General features: G+C 42.8%; 1 protein-coding gene across 4 annotated transcripts in view; it reads right to left on the reverse strand.

Annotated features, from left to right (window-relative positions):
* The window catches only part of rabgef1 (RAB guanine nucleotide exchange factor (GEF) 1), a 37,085-nt gene extending 21,539 nt beyond the window's left edge, over positions 1–15,546 (reverse strand). For 2 of the 4 annotated variants that reach the window (XM_024012247.2, XM_070449376.1), the window contains exons 1-2: positions 15,438–15,546; positions 7,645–7,859 (exon numbers count right to left, since the gene is read on the reverse strand). In XM_024012247.2, the coding sequence (XP_023868015.1) occupies positions 7,645–7,823 (179 nt within the window). In that variant the 5' untranslated portion in view covers positions 7,824–7,859; positions 15,438–15,546. Of the gene's footprint in view, positions 1–7,644; positions 7,860–15,369; positions 15,417–15,437 lie in introns of those variants that run through there. The other 2 variants (XM_024012250.2, XM_024012249.2) reach the window with 2 other exon arrangements.
* Between the last annotated feature and the right edge of the window lie 682 nt (positions 15,547–16,228).

Consider the following 16,228-nt stretch of genomic DNA (forward strand, 5'->3'; position numbering starts at 1 on the left):
GCTTTGCGCATCTGGATTTGGGATTTTCTCCAATTCTTCCTTGAAAATCTTTCTCATGCTCGGTTAAATGAGATGGGGAGCGGTGCTGAACAGCAATCTTCAAGTCCTTCCACAGATTTTAAATAAGATTCAAGTCTGGGCTTTGGCTGGGCCACTCAAGGACTTACACATTCTTGTTCTGAAGTCATTCCAGTGTCTCTTAGGCTGTATGCTTGGGGTCATTGTCCTGTTGGAACGTAAATCTTCCCCCCAGTCTAAGGTCGTTGCACTCTGAAGCAGGTTCTCATCAAGGATTAGCCTATATTTTGCCCCATTCATTGTTTCCTCTATCCTTACCAGTCTCCCAGTTCATGCCTCTGAAAAGCATCCCCATAGCATGATGCTGCCACAACCATGCAAAAAAAAATGTTGGGCCTGTCCTCAGTTGCAACACTCACTACCGAGTTCCAAACTGCCTCTGGAAGCAACGTCAGCTTCATGAAATGGATTTCCACGGCCGAACAGCTAAACACAAGTCTAAGATCACCATGTGCAATGCCAAGTGTTGGCTAGAGTGGTGTAAAGCTCGCCGCCATTGGACTCTGGAGCAGTGGAAACGCGTTCCCTGGCGTGATGAATCACGGTCACCATCTGGCAGACGAATCTGGGTTTGACGGATGCCAAGAGAACGCTACCTGCGTAAAGTTAGGTGGAAGAGGAATAATGGTCTGGGGCTGTTTTTCATGGTTCGGGCTAGCCACCTTAGTTCCAGTGAAGGGAAATCTTAACGCTACAGCATACAATGACATTCTAGACGATTCTGTGCTTCCAACTTTGTGGCAAAAGTTTGGGGAAGGCCCTTTCCTGTTTCAGCGTGGCAATGCTCCCATGCACAAAGTGAGGCCCATACAGAAATTGTTTGTAGAGATCGGTGTGGAAGAACTTGACTGGCCTGCACAGTGCCCTGACCTCAACTCCATCGAACACCTTTGGGATGAACTGCAACGCCAACTGTGAGCCAGGTCTAATCGCCCAACATCAGTGCCCGACCTCACTAATGCTTGTGGCAAGTCCCCGCAGCAATGTTCCAACATCTAGTGGAAAGCCTTCCCAGAAGAGTGGAGGCTGTTATAGCAGCAAAACCAACTCCATATTAATGCCCATGATTTTGGAATGTGATGTTTTACGAGCAGGTGCCCACATACATTTGGTCATGTAGTGTGTCTAATGATCTTGCAAATTTATGCAAATTATCAACAACCAATGCTCCAAATCGTGCAAGGTGGAGATTTAATCTCACTCTTTAAATTTGTTTGGAATTCTGATCAATTCAGGTCTGATTTACATGAATTTATCCTCAACAAAGAGTCTGTGACCAAGTCTCGACTAAAAAAATAAATAACCAAACTGTTGTCCACTTTATCCTTACTAACTCGTCAACAAGTAGAACAGTTTCTCCGCCGAAGAGAGAATTATTAAATCTGAGTTAAATTCCTTACTCAGATTAAGAGCAGAATTTTGAATTCATAGACTCAGACAAACTGATTATCTGGACTTTAAATAGACCTAGCTTCCTCTTAGTGAGTAAATTACGGAATAATGATAGTCTTGCTGACATTCTTTCCATTCAGGCTGACGATGTTCTCTTGCATGATTCACCATCAATTTATATTTAGAAAAATTATACAGTTCTGAAGTACAAAATACCTCAGACAGCAAGAGACCCTTTTTTGAGGGCTTGAATCTACTGCAAAACTCTCCTCTGATGATGCACTCTCTTTAGATGCACCTATAAAACACTCAATGAACTGCACAATGCATTGAAAGACATGAACCGAGGTAAATCCCCTGGATGGGATGGCATCCCACCTGAATTTTATTTAACCTTTTGGTCTGAACTTGGTCCAATATTATTAGAGATGTTACGAATATCTATTCAGATGGGCTTTTTCAATAGAGACGTTAATAATGCAATTATCTCTCTGTTACATAAAAAAGGTAAAGACCCAACTCTCTTTTCAAGTCATAGGCCTCTCTCCCTCATTAACAGTGACATGAAATTGTACGCCAAGGTTCTAGCCAAACGTCTTGAAACCATTTTACCCAAACTAGTTCAACCTGATCAAATGGGCCTCGTCAAACATAGACTGGCGTCAGACAATCGGAGATGTCTCCTACACATTACATATTACACCTAATATACCGCCCTCCTGTGCAGTCCTGCCAATTGATGCGGAAAAGGCCTTTGACCGTATCGCATGGTTCTACCTCTGGTATACTATGCGTTAGGTTCTAATTATCAGAGTAAGAAATTGACGGACACTATGAAAGCTCCAACCAAGTTTATTCGCCCAAAGGATCGAGCAGCTGAATTTAGACAATGACATATTTCCACCAGTGGTAGTATATATACCCCAATATGGGTGATGTCCTCCTTCTCTCTAAACATTACATCTCTATTGCTAGGCAGGAAATTAAGTGACACGGGCAATAAACTGTTCCTTCTCCCTTGAGGTGACCTGACCTCGACCCCTTTCCTCACTAATCCACCACTCCACCCTTATCAGTGCCTGCCACATGTGATTATCTGTCCTTCACTCAGTACATTCACATCATCTTTCCTTCACTCAGTACAGGGTTGCTGCCCCTATTGTCGCCAAGCCTGTCTCTCCTTTCTGGGGAGGTTCCCATTGCTTGAAAGGCATCCACGGTTCATCCTTTATTTAAAAGGGGGAGATCAAGCTGATCTAATTGTTATAGGCCTATTTCTATTTTGCCCTGTTCACCAAAAGTGTTGGAAAAACTTGTCAATAATCAACTGACTGGCTTTCTTGATGTCTATAGTATTCTCTCTGGTATGCAATCTGGTTTCCGCTCAGGTTATGGATGTGTCACTGCAACCTTAAAGGAGGTGCCAGCTGAGTATAAGGACTGTATCATCTGCATATAAATGGATGAGAGAGCTTCCTACTGCCTGAGCTATGTTGTTGATGTAAATTGAGAAGCGCATGGTGCCTAGGATTGAGCCTTGTGGTACTCCCTTGGTGACAGGCAGTGACTGAGACAGCAGATTTTCTGACTGTATACACTGCACTCTTTGAGAGAGGTAGTTAGCAAACCAGGCCAAAGAACCCTCAGACACCAATACTCCTTAGCCGGCCCACAAGAATGGAATGGTCTACCATATCAAAAGCTTTGGCCAAGTCAATAGAAATAGCAGCACAACACTGCTTAGAATCAAGGGCAATGGTGACATCATTGAGGCCTCCCCAGATTTTGTGTAAAATGCTCTACAACAAAGCTTTCTTAGTGTCCAACAAGCTTTCTCTACCCTTAACCTTGATCTGAACACCGCCAACACAAAGGTCATGTGGTTTGGTAAGAAGAATGCACCCTCTCCCCACAGGTGTGATTACTACTGAGGGTTTAGAGCTTGAGGTAGTAGTCACCTCATACAAGTACTTGGGAGCATGGCCAGATGGTATACTGTCCTTCTCTCAGCACATATCAAAGCTGCAGGCGAAAGTTAAATCTAGACTGTGTTACCTCTATCGTAATCGCTCCTCTTTCACCCCAGCTGCCAAACTAATTGATTCAGATTACCATCCTACCCATGCTAGATTACGGAGACATAATTTATAGATCGGCAGGTAAGGGTGCTCTCGAGCGGCTAGATGTTCTTTACCACTCGGCCATCAGATTTGCCACCAGTGCTTATAGGACACGTCACTGCACTCTATACTCCTCTGTAAACTGGTCATCTCTGTATACCTGTCGCAAGACCCACTGGTTGATGCTTATTTATAAAACCCTCTTAGGCCTCACTCCCCCCTATCTGAGATATCTACTGCAGCCCTCATCATCCACATACAACACCCATTCTGCCAGTCACATTCTGTTAAAGGTCCCGAAAGCACACACATCCTTGGGTCGCTTGTCTTTTCAGTTCGCTGCAGCTAACGACTGGAACGAGCTGCAACAAACACCTCAAACTGGACAGTTTTATCTCAATCTCTTCATTCAAAGACTCAATCATGGTCACTTTTACTGACAGTTGTGGCTGCTTTGTGTGATGTATTGTTGTCTCTACCTTCGTGCCCTTTGTGCTGATGTCTGTGCCATGTTTTGTGCTGCTACCATGTTGTGTTGCTACCATGCTATGTTGTCATGTGTTGCTGCCTTGCTGTTGTTGTCGTCTTAGGTCTCTATGTAGCGTTGTCTCGTCATGATGTGCGTTTAGTCCTATATTTAAATTTTTAATCCCAGTCCCCGCAGGACTTTTGTCTTTTGGTAGGTCGTCATTGTAAATTAGAATTTGTTCTTAACTGACTTGCCTAGTTAAATCAAGGTTAAATCAAACATTCCAAGCTTAACTGCATCCACCATATACATTCCTCCTACAGATAACCATTAACTTCTGGTGTAGACCCTAGACTATGGCACTCCTCATGTCTCTAGTATAACTGATGATTAACAACATTTAAGGTTTAGAAATCCAAACCCATCATATGGATTTGGCTAAATGTTTATAACTATGTTAAAAATAATTGACAGTACCCCCTATGCGATGGTCTTCACGGGTATCCAATGCTCCTCATAGTTAGCCATCTAACAGGGAACTCGTCAAGGCTGTCCAGCCTCCTATTTGCCCTATCATTGGAGCCATTAGTGGGGGAAAACATTTCTCCCGGGGCCTCCCGAGTGGCGCAGTGATCTAAGGCACTGCATCGCAGTGCTAGCTGTGCCACTAGAGATCCTGGTTCGAGTCCAGGCTCTGTCGCAGCAGGCCGCAACCGGGACATCCATGGGGCGGCGCACAATTGGCCCAGCGTCGTCCGGGTTAGCGAAGGGTTTTGCCGGCAGAGATGTTCTTGTCTTATCGCGCACTAGCGGCTCCTGTGGCGGGCCGGGCGGCAATGCACGCGGACACGGTCACAATTTTCTTCCTCCGACACATTGGTGTGGCTGGCTTCCGGGTTAAGCAGGAATTGTGTCAAGAACCAGTGCGGCTTGGCTGGGTTGAGTTTCGGAGGACACACGGCTCTCGACCTTCGCCTCTCCCGAGTCTGTACAGGAGTTGCAGCGATGGGACAAGACTAACTACCAATTTGATACCACGAAATTGAAAAAAATAAATAAATTCCCTCTAGAAAAAATTGTTTCGAAGAACTACAAACCAGTCACAACTGCAATTACAGCAGACGGTTTAATCTAACCTTCATCAGGTCGAATTTCGATAGTCAGAATGAATGTCTTGCCTACACTACATTTCTTTGCTAGCATGTTTCCTTTGCCCACGCCATTCGGGTACTAGGAAAATATATAATTTTATATGGAAAGGGAAACATCCCAGAATTAAAATGACTACACTCCAGCAACCCAAAGGTTTTGGGGGTCTAGGTTTACCCGACTTCAAGTTATATGCTTTGTCTCTCGTGCTCCGCCCACTTAAGAAATGGTTTGATCAAAATACAAGGCCGTAATCAGTTTGGACCAATCAGCCCCCACTCAATACAGACCTGGCAACAAATTGAAAAACTTGGTAATTGGGAAGTGCAATGGCATACCCAAACACCAATATTTAGAAATAACTCCCTATCTTTGGGAGGGAAAACCTATCATGGTCTGAACAAGGTATTCATAAACTTTCTGACATAATGAATATCCCAAAGTCTTCCCGAAATTTGAAATCATCAACTAATACACTACAAATGAATTGACATATTTTATTTGACTCCACAGAAATGCTGCCAATTTAAACTTGCTCCTATTCCAAATTGTTTGTTGTGTTCTCTAATAAATATTGGAACTTATGTGGGATGATGTGGGACTACCCCAGTTTGACAGGTCTCTATCGAGCATAGTTGGTGTTCCCATTCCCCATCTCCCCAATATATTATTGGTGAATGATGACTCTTCACTGACTCTCACAGTAACACACAAACGAGTATGGTTGTCTGAACTGACTGCAGCAAAAAGGATGTTAATGACCAGATGGAAGCCTCCACATAAGCTCAGCATAACTCAATGGCTACATAACGTCCTTGACGTTCTTTCACTAGAGTTCTCCTTAGCTCGTGTGAATAGCGCCAAAGAAACATTTGATACATTCAATAGAGCAGTTGAAAAGGTCAAAAGCTTATTATGAGTTAAAATGTAATCATATTTGAATATCTGTATCAAATATCGATGTATGCAGGTTGATTCTATTCATGTGTGCCTTGGTCCCACAAAATAAAAGATGAGTTACCCATGATGTTGTTTTATACATATAGATGCGTCCACAACATGAGCTCGCGTTGTTACAGCCTGAATTTAAAATTGATTAAATGTAGATTTATGGTCACTGGCATACACACAATACCCCATAATGTCAAAGTGGAATTATGTTTTTAGAATTTACCTTTGTGTCCTGAATACAAAGCGGTATGTTTGGGGCAAAACCAATACATCATTAAGTCCCACTTCATATTTTCAAGCATGATGGTGGCTGCATCATGTTACGGGTAAGCTTGTCATCGGTAAGGACTAAGGAGTTTTTTTGGGATAAAAATAAACAGAATAGAGCAAAGCACAGGCAAAATCCTAAAGGAAATCCTGGTTTAGTCTGCTTTCCAACAGACACTGGGAGATGCATTCACCTTTCAGCAGGACAATAACCAAAAACTCAAGGCCAAATCTACACTCTTGTTGCTTACCAAGAAGACGGTGAATGTTCCTGAGTGGCCAAGTTACAGTTTACTTTAATCTGCTTGAAAATCTATGGCAAGACCTGAAAATGGCTGTCTAGCCATGATCCCCAACACCTTGACAGAGGTTGAAGAATTTTGAAAATAAATGGGCAAATATGCACAATTAAGGTGTGCAAACTAAGCTCTTTTTTATATATTTAACTAGACAAGTCAGTTAAGAACAAATTCATATTTACAATGACGGTCTACCCCGGCCAAACCCGGACGACGCTGGGCCAATTGTGCGCCTCCCTATGGGACTCCAAATCACAGCCGGATGCGATGCAGCCTGGATTCGAACCAGGTACTGCAGTGACACCTCTTGCACTGAGATGCAGTGTCTTAGACCGCTGTGCCACTCGGGAGCACCTTCCGCTCTTAGAGACTTACCTAAAAAGACTCACAGATCTAATCACTGCCAAAGGTGTGTCTAACATGTATTGACTCAGGGGAGTGAATTCTTATTTAATCAAGGTATATTAGAGTTTTATTTTTCATTCATCTTTAAACAAAATTATAACTTTTCTTCCACTGACAATAGATTGTGTCACTTATAACACAATAAATGTTAAGAAATCCAAGTGGGTGAATACTTATAAGCACATATCCTCTGCTACAGTAGAATACCATGTGGATAAGACAAACCAGCTTGACTGTTAACTCTGCTGGCCAGTGACCTGGGGTTGAATGTTGACATTCCAACATAGTGAGGCATCCCACATGAAACTTTGTGATGTAAAAGTATCTACCCTGCCACTGAGGAAGGAATGCACCACAGCACTGACAACACATCGCAATTGATTAGAACATTTCACAAGTGGGCCTACATTTAATCCTGCGTCATCCCACCAACTATCTATGGACCCCTCCATCATCACACCCCACCCCAAGTTTGAGACCCATTGATCCAGGACTAGGAGTGTTCCTTCCTTACTTCTCAGCTAGGGCCCAGTCCTCCTGGATCTGCTTCTGCCGGGCCCGCTGGTACTCCTCCCGCCAGCACTTGGAGCACAGGCCCTGCCAGGCTGCGTTGCCATAGTAACCGCAGCCTTTGTTGCAGTGCAGCTCTGACTGGTCCACGTGGATCCCGCGGCGCTCCTTCCGCTGACTCATCTAGCTGCCTGGCTGGTGGGAACTTATAAGAGCTGGCTGGTGGGGAAAGATGACATTTTTAGTGTTGTTCACACACACCAATGAAAATGAGGAAGCATTGAGACCATCTGGCACATTGAGCTAGGTCTATAGTCATCTTTTTTTTTAATTTATCTTACACCTTTACCACCTTCTCTAACTAAGGCTTGCATGGCCACAGTTTTGACAAGCAATCAGTCAATGCAGTTTTGGATAGAATTTAGGTTTTTACACACTTCTTCAAGTCCATGGGCTTTTCCCCATTTAACTCAACATACCATGACAAGATGAATCACCCCCCACAAACCCCTGATGTTCCAGCAGGAAGGAGGCACAGACACAAGCCAATCCAGCCCAGAAACACTGAGAACATTCAGACCTAAGAACTGCTCTCCAATCAAACAAGCTCCATTCCTGGATGAAAATATTAAATAAAAATCAACCCCATCCCTTATGGATAGGGTTGCACATTTTGGGGAATATTCAGTGGAAACTTTCCGTGGGAATATATGGGAATTAACAGGAATAAATGCAAATGAACATTAATACCATTTAGAAGAATGGAGATGTTTTTTTGAATTGGATATATTTACCATATCATATGGAGGCAGAAACATAAACCTTTTACCTTATCATAAGTAGACATAATTGCAAATGATTAAATCCTTCCAATAGAAATAAAAAAACGATTCAGTTACGAATTGAACTTTAATCAAATGAGTTGACTCTTCACACGGGATGATTTCACTGAACAACAAAAGGGAATATTGAATAATCCCCAATGATCCATCGCATCTCCCAAAAAACGTTTTCAACATACATCTGTAAAATGACAGTCTAGAAACTAAAGCTTTGGTTGTCTTCCTCTCAGGCGTCCATGTCTTCTCCCCGGACATCAATGTCCACCTCTTGAACATCAGACTGAGACCATCTTCACTGTCACTTTCCAATCTTGTTGAGGATGGCTCGTTGTCAGGCTCAAAAAGCCTCAAATTTGCCCAGATGGCCACCAATGTGTCAACCCTTGTATTGGTCAACCTGTTGCGTGCGCGTTCCCAAACAAGGACCAGTTGCGCTCTGAGGGGGCTGATGTTGGTGGGATTTGGAGGATGGTGGAGGCAACAGGGGCAAAGAGCCTCAGATTCACAAAGTCCCTTCCACCAGGTGGCTGATGAGATATGTTGGCACGACTGCCATATTGCATCTCCATTCCAAAGCCCTTGCTTAGAAGTGTACTTCGGCAGACTGCTAAGAACCTTGCCCTCATCCAGGCCAAGGTGGCGAGATACTGTAGTGATGACACCATAAGCCTTGTTGATCTCTGCACCAGACAGGATGCTCTTGCCAGCATACTTGGGGTCCAACATGTACGCATGTCCAACAAGTACGCTGTATGGGCTTTAGGCAGAAGTCTTCACGCTTTTTGATGCATTTCAGAACTGCAGTTTCCTCTGCTTGGAGCAACAGTGACGTGGGCAGGGCAGTACAGATTTATTCTCTTACATCTGCAAGCAGAGTCTGAACATCAGACAGGATGGCATTGTCTCCCTCAATCTGTGCAATGGCTACTGCTATAGGTTTCAGGAGTTTCAGGCTGCCTACCACTCTCTCCCAAAATACATCATCCAGTAGGATCCTCTTGATGGGGCTGTCCATATCGGCAGACTGATATGGCCATTTCTTGGAGAGACTCCTTCCCCTCCAGGAGACTGTCAAACATGATGACAACACCACCCCAACGGGTGTTGCTGGGCAGCTTCAATGTGGTGCTCTTATTCTTCTCACTTTGTTTGGTGAGGTAGATTGCTGCTATAACGTGATGACACTCCACATACCTAACCATTTCCTTGGCTCTCTTGTAGAGTGTATCCATTGTTTCCAGATGTCCTTGAGGAGCAGATTCAATGCATGAGCAGCACAGCCAATGGGTGTGATGTGAGGGTAGGACTCCTCCACTTTAGACCAAGCAGCCTTCATGTTCGCAGTATTTTCTGTCACCAGTGCAAATATCTTCTGTGGTCCAAGGTCATTGATGACTGCCTTCAGCTCATCTGCAATGTAGAGACCGGTGTGTCTATTGTCCCTTGTGTCTGTGCACTTGTAGAATACTGGTTGAGGGGTGGAGATGATTTAGTTAATTATTCCTTGCCCACAAACATTCGACCACCCATCAGAGATGATTGCAATACAGTCTGCTTTCTCCATGATTTGCTTGACCTGCAATTGAACTCTGCATCCAGCAAATGAGTAGATAAAGCATGTCTGGTTGGAGGAGTGCATGCTGGGCGAAGAACATTCAGAAATCTCTTCCAATACACATTGCCTGTGAGCATCAGCGTTGAACCAGTTCCATTCACAACTCGAGCAAGACATCCATCAGCATCTCTGACTATGTTCGTCCATTGAGTTAAAAAAAACAACTTCTGATTCCAGGAGGACCATGAGCTGTTGCTATCACTAATGTGTCTGATTCATAATTTTCACCTCGAATAGAAGTAGAGGGACTTTTGTCAGAGGTTGCTTGTTGTGAGCGCTGAGGGAACTTTATGCACTTGGCCAGATGATTCTGCATTTTTGTTGCATTCTTCACATATGATTTGGCACAGTATTTGCAAATGTACACAGCTTTTCCTTCTACATTAGCTGCAGTGAAATGTCTCCATACAGATAGTGCCCGTGGCATTTTCCTGTAAAGATAAGACAAAAATTTGTTAAAGAAATATATATAATTCCATTTACAGATAAATAGTTAGGCAGATAGATTAAATAACTCCTTCGTAAGATAAATAGGGATGCACGATATATCGGTGAACATATTGGAATCGGACGATATTAGCTAAAAATGCCATCATCGGTATCGGCCGGATGTCTAATTTAACACCGATGTTAAACACCGATGTCAAAGCTGCCGTGCATACCTATATAACGTAGGTACATGACGTCCCATGAAATTTTGCGCTACATGTGCTTCACAGCATTCCTAACCTAGCCCACAATGTCTGCTGTGTGGATCGAGCAGTCAACAAGTCAAGCAGTCATTTGAAAGAGTAAGAAGATTTCAGCAAGACAACTCAAAGGCAAAATCCATTAAAACCAAGATAATGGAATTAATTGCTCTTAACAACCAACCGTTCACTGTTGTGGGTGATGTTGGCTTTCGTCGACTGGTCGAGCACCGGTACACACTACTAAGTGAGCTATTTTTCAGATGTTGCTCTACCGGAGTTACACAGTAATAGCGTGGAACGCCATTTGGGTCTTTGCGTGTCAAAAAAGATACAGTAACACTGTCAAAGCTGTACAAAAAAAGTCTGTAAACAAGCCAACACCGGCCACAAACGATGTGTAATAAAGCATCATTTGTTTAACTGCAACTTCTGGGGTAGCTAGCTTTAACTTGGTACCTAGCTAGCACTAAATACAACCAGCCTGAAAATAATGACCAGTAAAAACTGCAGTCATTTTTATTATTCGTAGCAATGATTTAGGAATCCTTGTGAGTAAGTATTAGCTAGGTTGCCACTTGTTGTTCGCCTGTTGAAATTGAACTTCAGTTCATGAAAATTAACAGCTAGCCAGCTACTAAACCATGTTGCCCAAAGCTAACGTTATAAGCAGCCAGCTAGCTTCATCTGGCTAGTGAGGCTCGACCGCACCAGGTTGTGTTGTGAAGCTAGCCACAATAAGGATTAGGCACAATAGTGGACTTTGCGGTTTGCCTTCAAAATAAAAGTATTAATTAACACTCAGTTAGCAGGGTCAAGCAAGCTAAATCCCACATGGTAGCAAAAACTAACTAGCAGAAATTGTTAACAAGTTAGAAATGATTTAAACACACTTTGCTGTAGGCTACTATTTACTAGTTAATATAAAATATATTCACCCCACCTAGTGTTGTAATCAAAACTTACCAGAAAGTATGTAGTCCTTGGCTCAGACAGTGTAGTAGTGTGGGCTCAATAGCATCTCATTAGTGTGCAAGATCTTGAGAATCAGCTGTACATGTGATGGAAGAATGCACTGTGCATGCAGAGGGTTGCAATTCCATTGAATTGCGGATAGTTTAACCAAAATATTCCATAAGAGAAGGTTTCCGACCCTTTGCAACCCTACTTATGGAGGAACAAGGTGACTTGTTACAGGGGGGCCATATCCAGTACTGCCCAGTATAATATGCACATACAGCAATAGAGTGACTTGTAGGTAACAGAACCCATCACTACACAGCAGAAAGCAGACATAGCATCAATATTTCAGTGTGATGCTGCTGACACTGCTGTGTGAGCTCAGAGAACACAATGTGGTCAGGAACAAGGATAGGGACTAGGCTAAAGAGAATGCAGCCTGAAGCTAACAGTTCACGTGAATGTTTCCAACCCCATATACACCGTGGACCCCATATACACCGTGGACAACAAGACTCACTGTGTGGTCAACTGTACACATATTATAGTGGAAGGAGACATGGAGGTGCTTCCCAAGCTCACTGCATTGGGATTCTAAAAGTATGCTAAACTGTGCTGAGCGTAACCTACATCTCTGTAGCCTTAGCTGATTGTTGTAAAAACAGAGGTTAGGGTTGGGCATCAGCTTAGCTCTACCACTGCAAACACATAAGGTTTAGGTGGGGGTTGTTCCACCTCAAAAAGCACAAGAAAGAGGATTGCCAGCCATCATCTCAGATTGTTTCTGTTGTTATAAAACAGATGAAATTAGCTTTCTGAAATTATTTTGTTGAAATAGAATGTAAAAAATTAAGCTAATTGATTGCACCCAAAACTGGCCATTTTCATTTATGGGATTAATTTAATATTCAATAAATATAGTACCCAACATGTGACTTGGACTAACATTTTTCTAACAATGAATTAGACATGAGGAATCCAACGAAATGGTCAAAAGCCATCCACGGACCCCCACATCAATCCCACCCCAACAACGAGTATATAGTATCAGATCTCTATGTCTGACAAGTATTTTGGAGCCTCGGCTTTGAGTATTGTTTCTTCACATATGTAATGTATGCCCAGCGTATTCAGTGATGTCCCCCCCCCCCCCATTCAGAGAAACTAAACTCAGCAAAAAATGAAACGTCCTCTCACCATCAACTGTGTTTATTTTCAGCAAACTTAACATGTGTAAATATTTGTATGAACATAATTCAACAACAGACACAGAATGAGCAGTATGGCTGGTGGCATTGTCATGCAGGAGGGTCATGTCAGGATGAGAATGCAGGAAGGCTACCACATGGAGGAGAAGGTCTTCCCTGTAACGCACAGAGTTGAGATTGCCTGCAATGACAACAAGCTCAGTCCACCCCCCAGACCATGACTGACCCTACACCTCCAAATCGATCCCGCTCCAGAGTACAGGCCTCGGTGTAACGCTCATTCCTTCGACGGTTAACGCAAATCCGACCATCACCCCTGGTGAGACAAAACCGCGACTCGTCAGTGAAGAGCACTTTTTGCCAGTCCTGTCTGGTCCAGTGACGGTGGGTTTGTGCCCAAAGGCGACGTTGTTGCCGGTGATGTCTGGTGAGGACATGCCTTACAACAGGCCTACAAGCCCTCAGTCCAGCCTTTCTCAGCCTATTATCGGACAGTCTGAGCACTGATGGAGGGATTGTGCTTTCCTGGTGTAAGTCGGGCAGTTGTTGTTGCCATCCTGTACCTGTCCCGCAGGTGTGGTGTTTGGATGAACCGATCCTGTGCAGGTGTTGTTACACGTGGTCTACCACGGCGAGGACGATCAGCTGTCCGTCCTGTCTCCCTGTAGCGCTGTCTTAGGCGTCTCACAGTACAGACATTGCAATTTATTGCCCTGGCCACATCTGCAGTCCTCATGCCTCCTTGCAGCATGCCTAAGGCACGTTCACGCAGATGAGCAGGGACCCTGGCCATCTTTCTTTTGGTGTTTTTCAGAGTCAGTAGAAAGGCCTCCTTAGTGTCCTAAATTTTCATAACTGTGACTTTAATTGCCTACCGTCTGTAAGCTGTTAGTGTCTTAACGACCGTTCCACAGGTGCATGTTCATTAATTGTTTATGGTTCATTGAACAAGCATGGGAAACAGTGTTTAAGCCCTTTACAATGAAGATCTGTGAAGTTATTTGGATTCTTACAAATCATCTTTGAAAGATAGGGTCCTGAAAAAGGAACAATTCTTTTTTTGCTGAATTTGGTAATTTATGTTCCATCCTACATCCTGATATTACCAGGTTCGGACCACTAGATGGTGGTGTTATTACGGACCCAAATTCACAAAGAAATACATTACATAGGATGAAGAAACAATACTCCGAGCCCCAGCTCCATACTATTTGTCAGACATAGAGAACTGGTACTGTATACTTATTGTTGGGGTGGGTTTGCCGTGGGGGGAGGGGTCTGTGGTTGGCTTTTTACCATTTCCTCCGGTCTTACTCATTGTTCGAAACAAGTTTGGTCAAATTGGATGTTAGGCACTATATTTATTGGGTATTATATGAATTCTGTAAATAATAATGTATGTAATCAATTAGCTTGTATGTAATCAATTTCTCTGAGAACAAATTATATTTCAACAAAATAATGTTGCAAGAATGTTAATCGAATCTGTTTCTAACTACAGAAATGATTTTAGAACAATCAGATGGTGGGTGTCATGGATTGCTGAAATGACATGGAACGACCCATGGGGACAATGGGCCTATATTTGAGATGGTTTACTTGCTATTGTTAATTACCAGAAAGCTTTCCTGGCAGTGACTAAAACTATATGGAGTGACTTTGAATGAAATAATACATCTCACTGCAATGCCATCAACGTACTTCACCAACCAAATAGAATATCCCTTTAAAAGCTGTGTGTCATGTGCAGTTTGTGTGTAGCCTGTCTACAGTGTGCAGATTATGTACATCCGGTTGTGGCTCCTGAATATTGATTTTGTAATTTAACTCCAGTCACTGGAAATTTCCCCAGAAGAAATTGAGGTAGGCCAGTTTGTCCTTCAAAACAAAGAAACCATTCACCTGCAGGCTGCAGCTTGAGGACTATGAGTGTGTATGTGCACTCAAAACAAGACTGTCAGTATATAGGTTAAACCCTGGTTGAGCCCCCCTCAAGCAGGTGGAGGATACCTCACCTGTATTTGACAGATTGGCTTAGCTAGTAGCTACATCAACATAGCATAGGTTATTTAGCTGACGTTATCATGTATGACGCCTGCAACAACCAAAAATACACAAGATAAACCGGAGACGGGGGTGCGTGTAACGTTACAGGTTACAACAAACATAAATAGGGTTTCGGCATAAAGCGTTAGATTTTGTCAAACGTGCCAACAACCCATTGATAACAATAAACAGCTAGCTGGCTAGGAAACTAACCACCGTGCTACTGTAGATATGTATAACTAAAAATATGTTTAACAGACCTAACTACCTTATCCAGGCTTGTTCTATATGTGTTAGCATGCTAACTAACAGTATAGTAGCTTTATGTCTAGCTAGCTAGCAAGCTAAAGTTAGCAAATGCGTACTTACATGTTGGCTGTTGCAAACATGCCTTAGATAACTGTTCAAGAACAAACTTTACAAGGCTTAATTCTCACCTTTTTCAGAGGACGAGACACCTTCTTCAGTAGCCACTGACTGTGCGGCTGGGATCAGCGTCTCGTCAGCAACACTAAAAAGTACTTCAGGGTCACGGAATTTCGAAAATTCTCAAAATAAAAGTCCCACGTGTAATAGTAGAAAAAGTGTAATTAACCTGTATTTATTCATGATGTATTTAAAAATTGTCTAAACATTAACAATGATTCATATTTGTTCATATTTAAGTAACATTAAATGTGGGTTTTAAAACATGTTTCTAGGTCAAATAAATGTCCCATGTGCAATACACAAAATACTTATAGATAGAAAACTATTATAGGTGCCAAAGTAAAAGTGGGGTTGGGATAACTCACTAGGGTCTGTAGAATCTATATATGATAATTTTTTAATGCCCAGCAACACTTTTTACTCCACCCACTCCATTCACTGCAATTCAATACACTGTAGGCCTATAGGTGATTAGTTACTTCAAAGACACAATGTAAACAATGATTGACTGCCATACCTGTTAACGACCTAGATTAATCTAATGATTAGCCAGTTACGCTTTTCACACATTTAATCAGCCCAAGGCCAGCCTTGACCTGTGCCAAAACATGCATTTGACCTGACAAAGAACTTCAAACGACTTAAAATGGAGCCATTAGACACTACCGTACAAATATTGCACTGTAAATGCAAACCCATCGATCGTGTCCATAAAACCAGGGTCCAGTATAATTACTAGAATCCCTAGAAAACAAAATAGCCAATCCCCTCTTCAAGCCTCTTTCTTTAAGTAGCAGAT

The sequence above is a fragment of the Salvelinus sp. IW2-2015 genome, linkage group LG20 (assembly GCF_002910315.2).
Source record: "Salvelinus sp. IW2-2015 linkage group LG20, ASM291031v2, whole genome shotgun sequence".
NCBI classification, from domain to species: Eukaryota; Metazoa; Chordata; class Actinopteri; order Salmoniformes; family Salmonidae; genus Salvelinus; species Salvelinus sp. IW2-2015.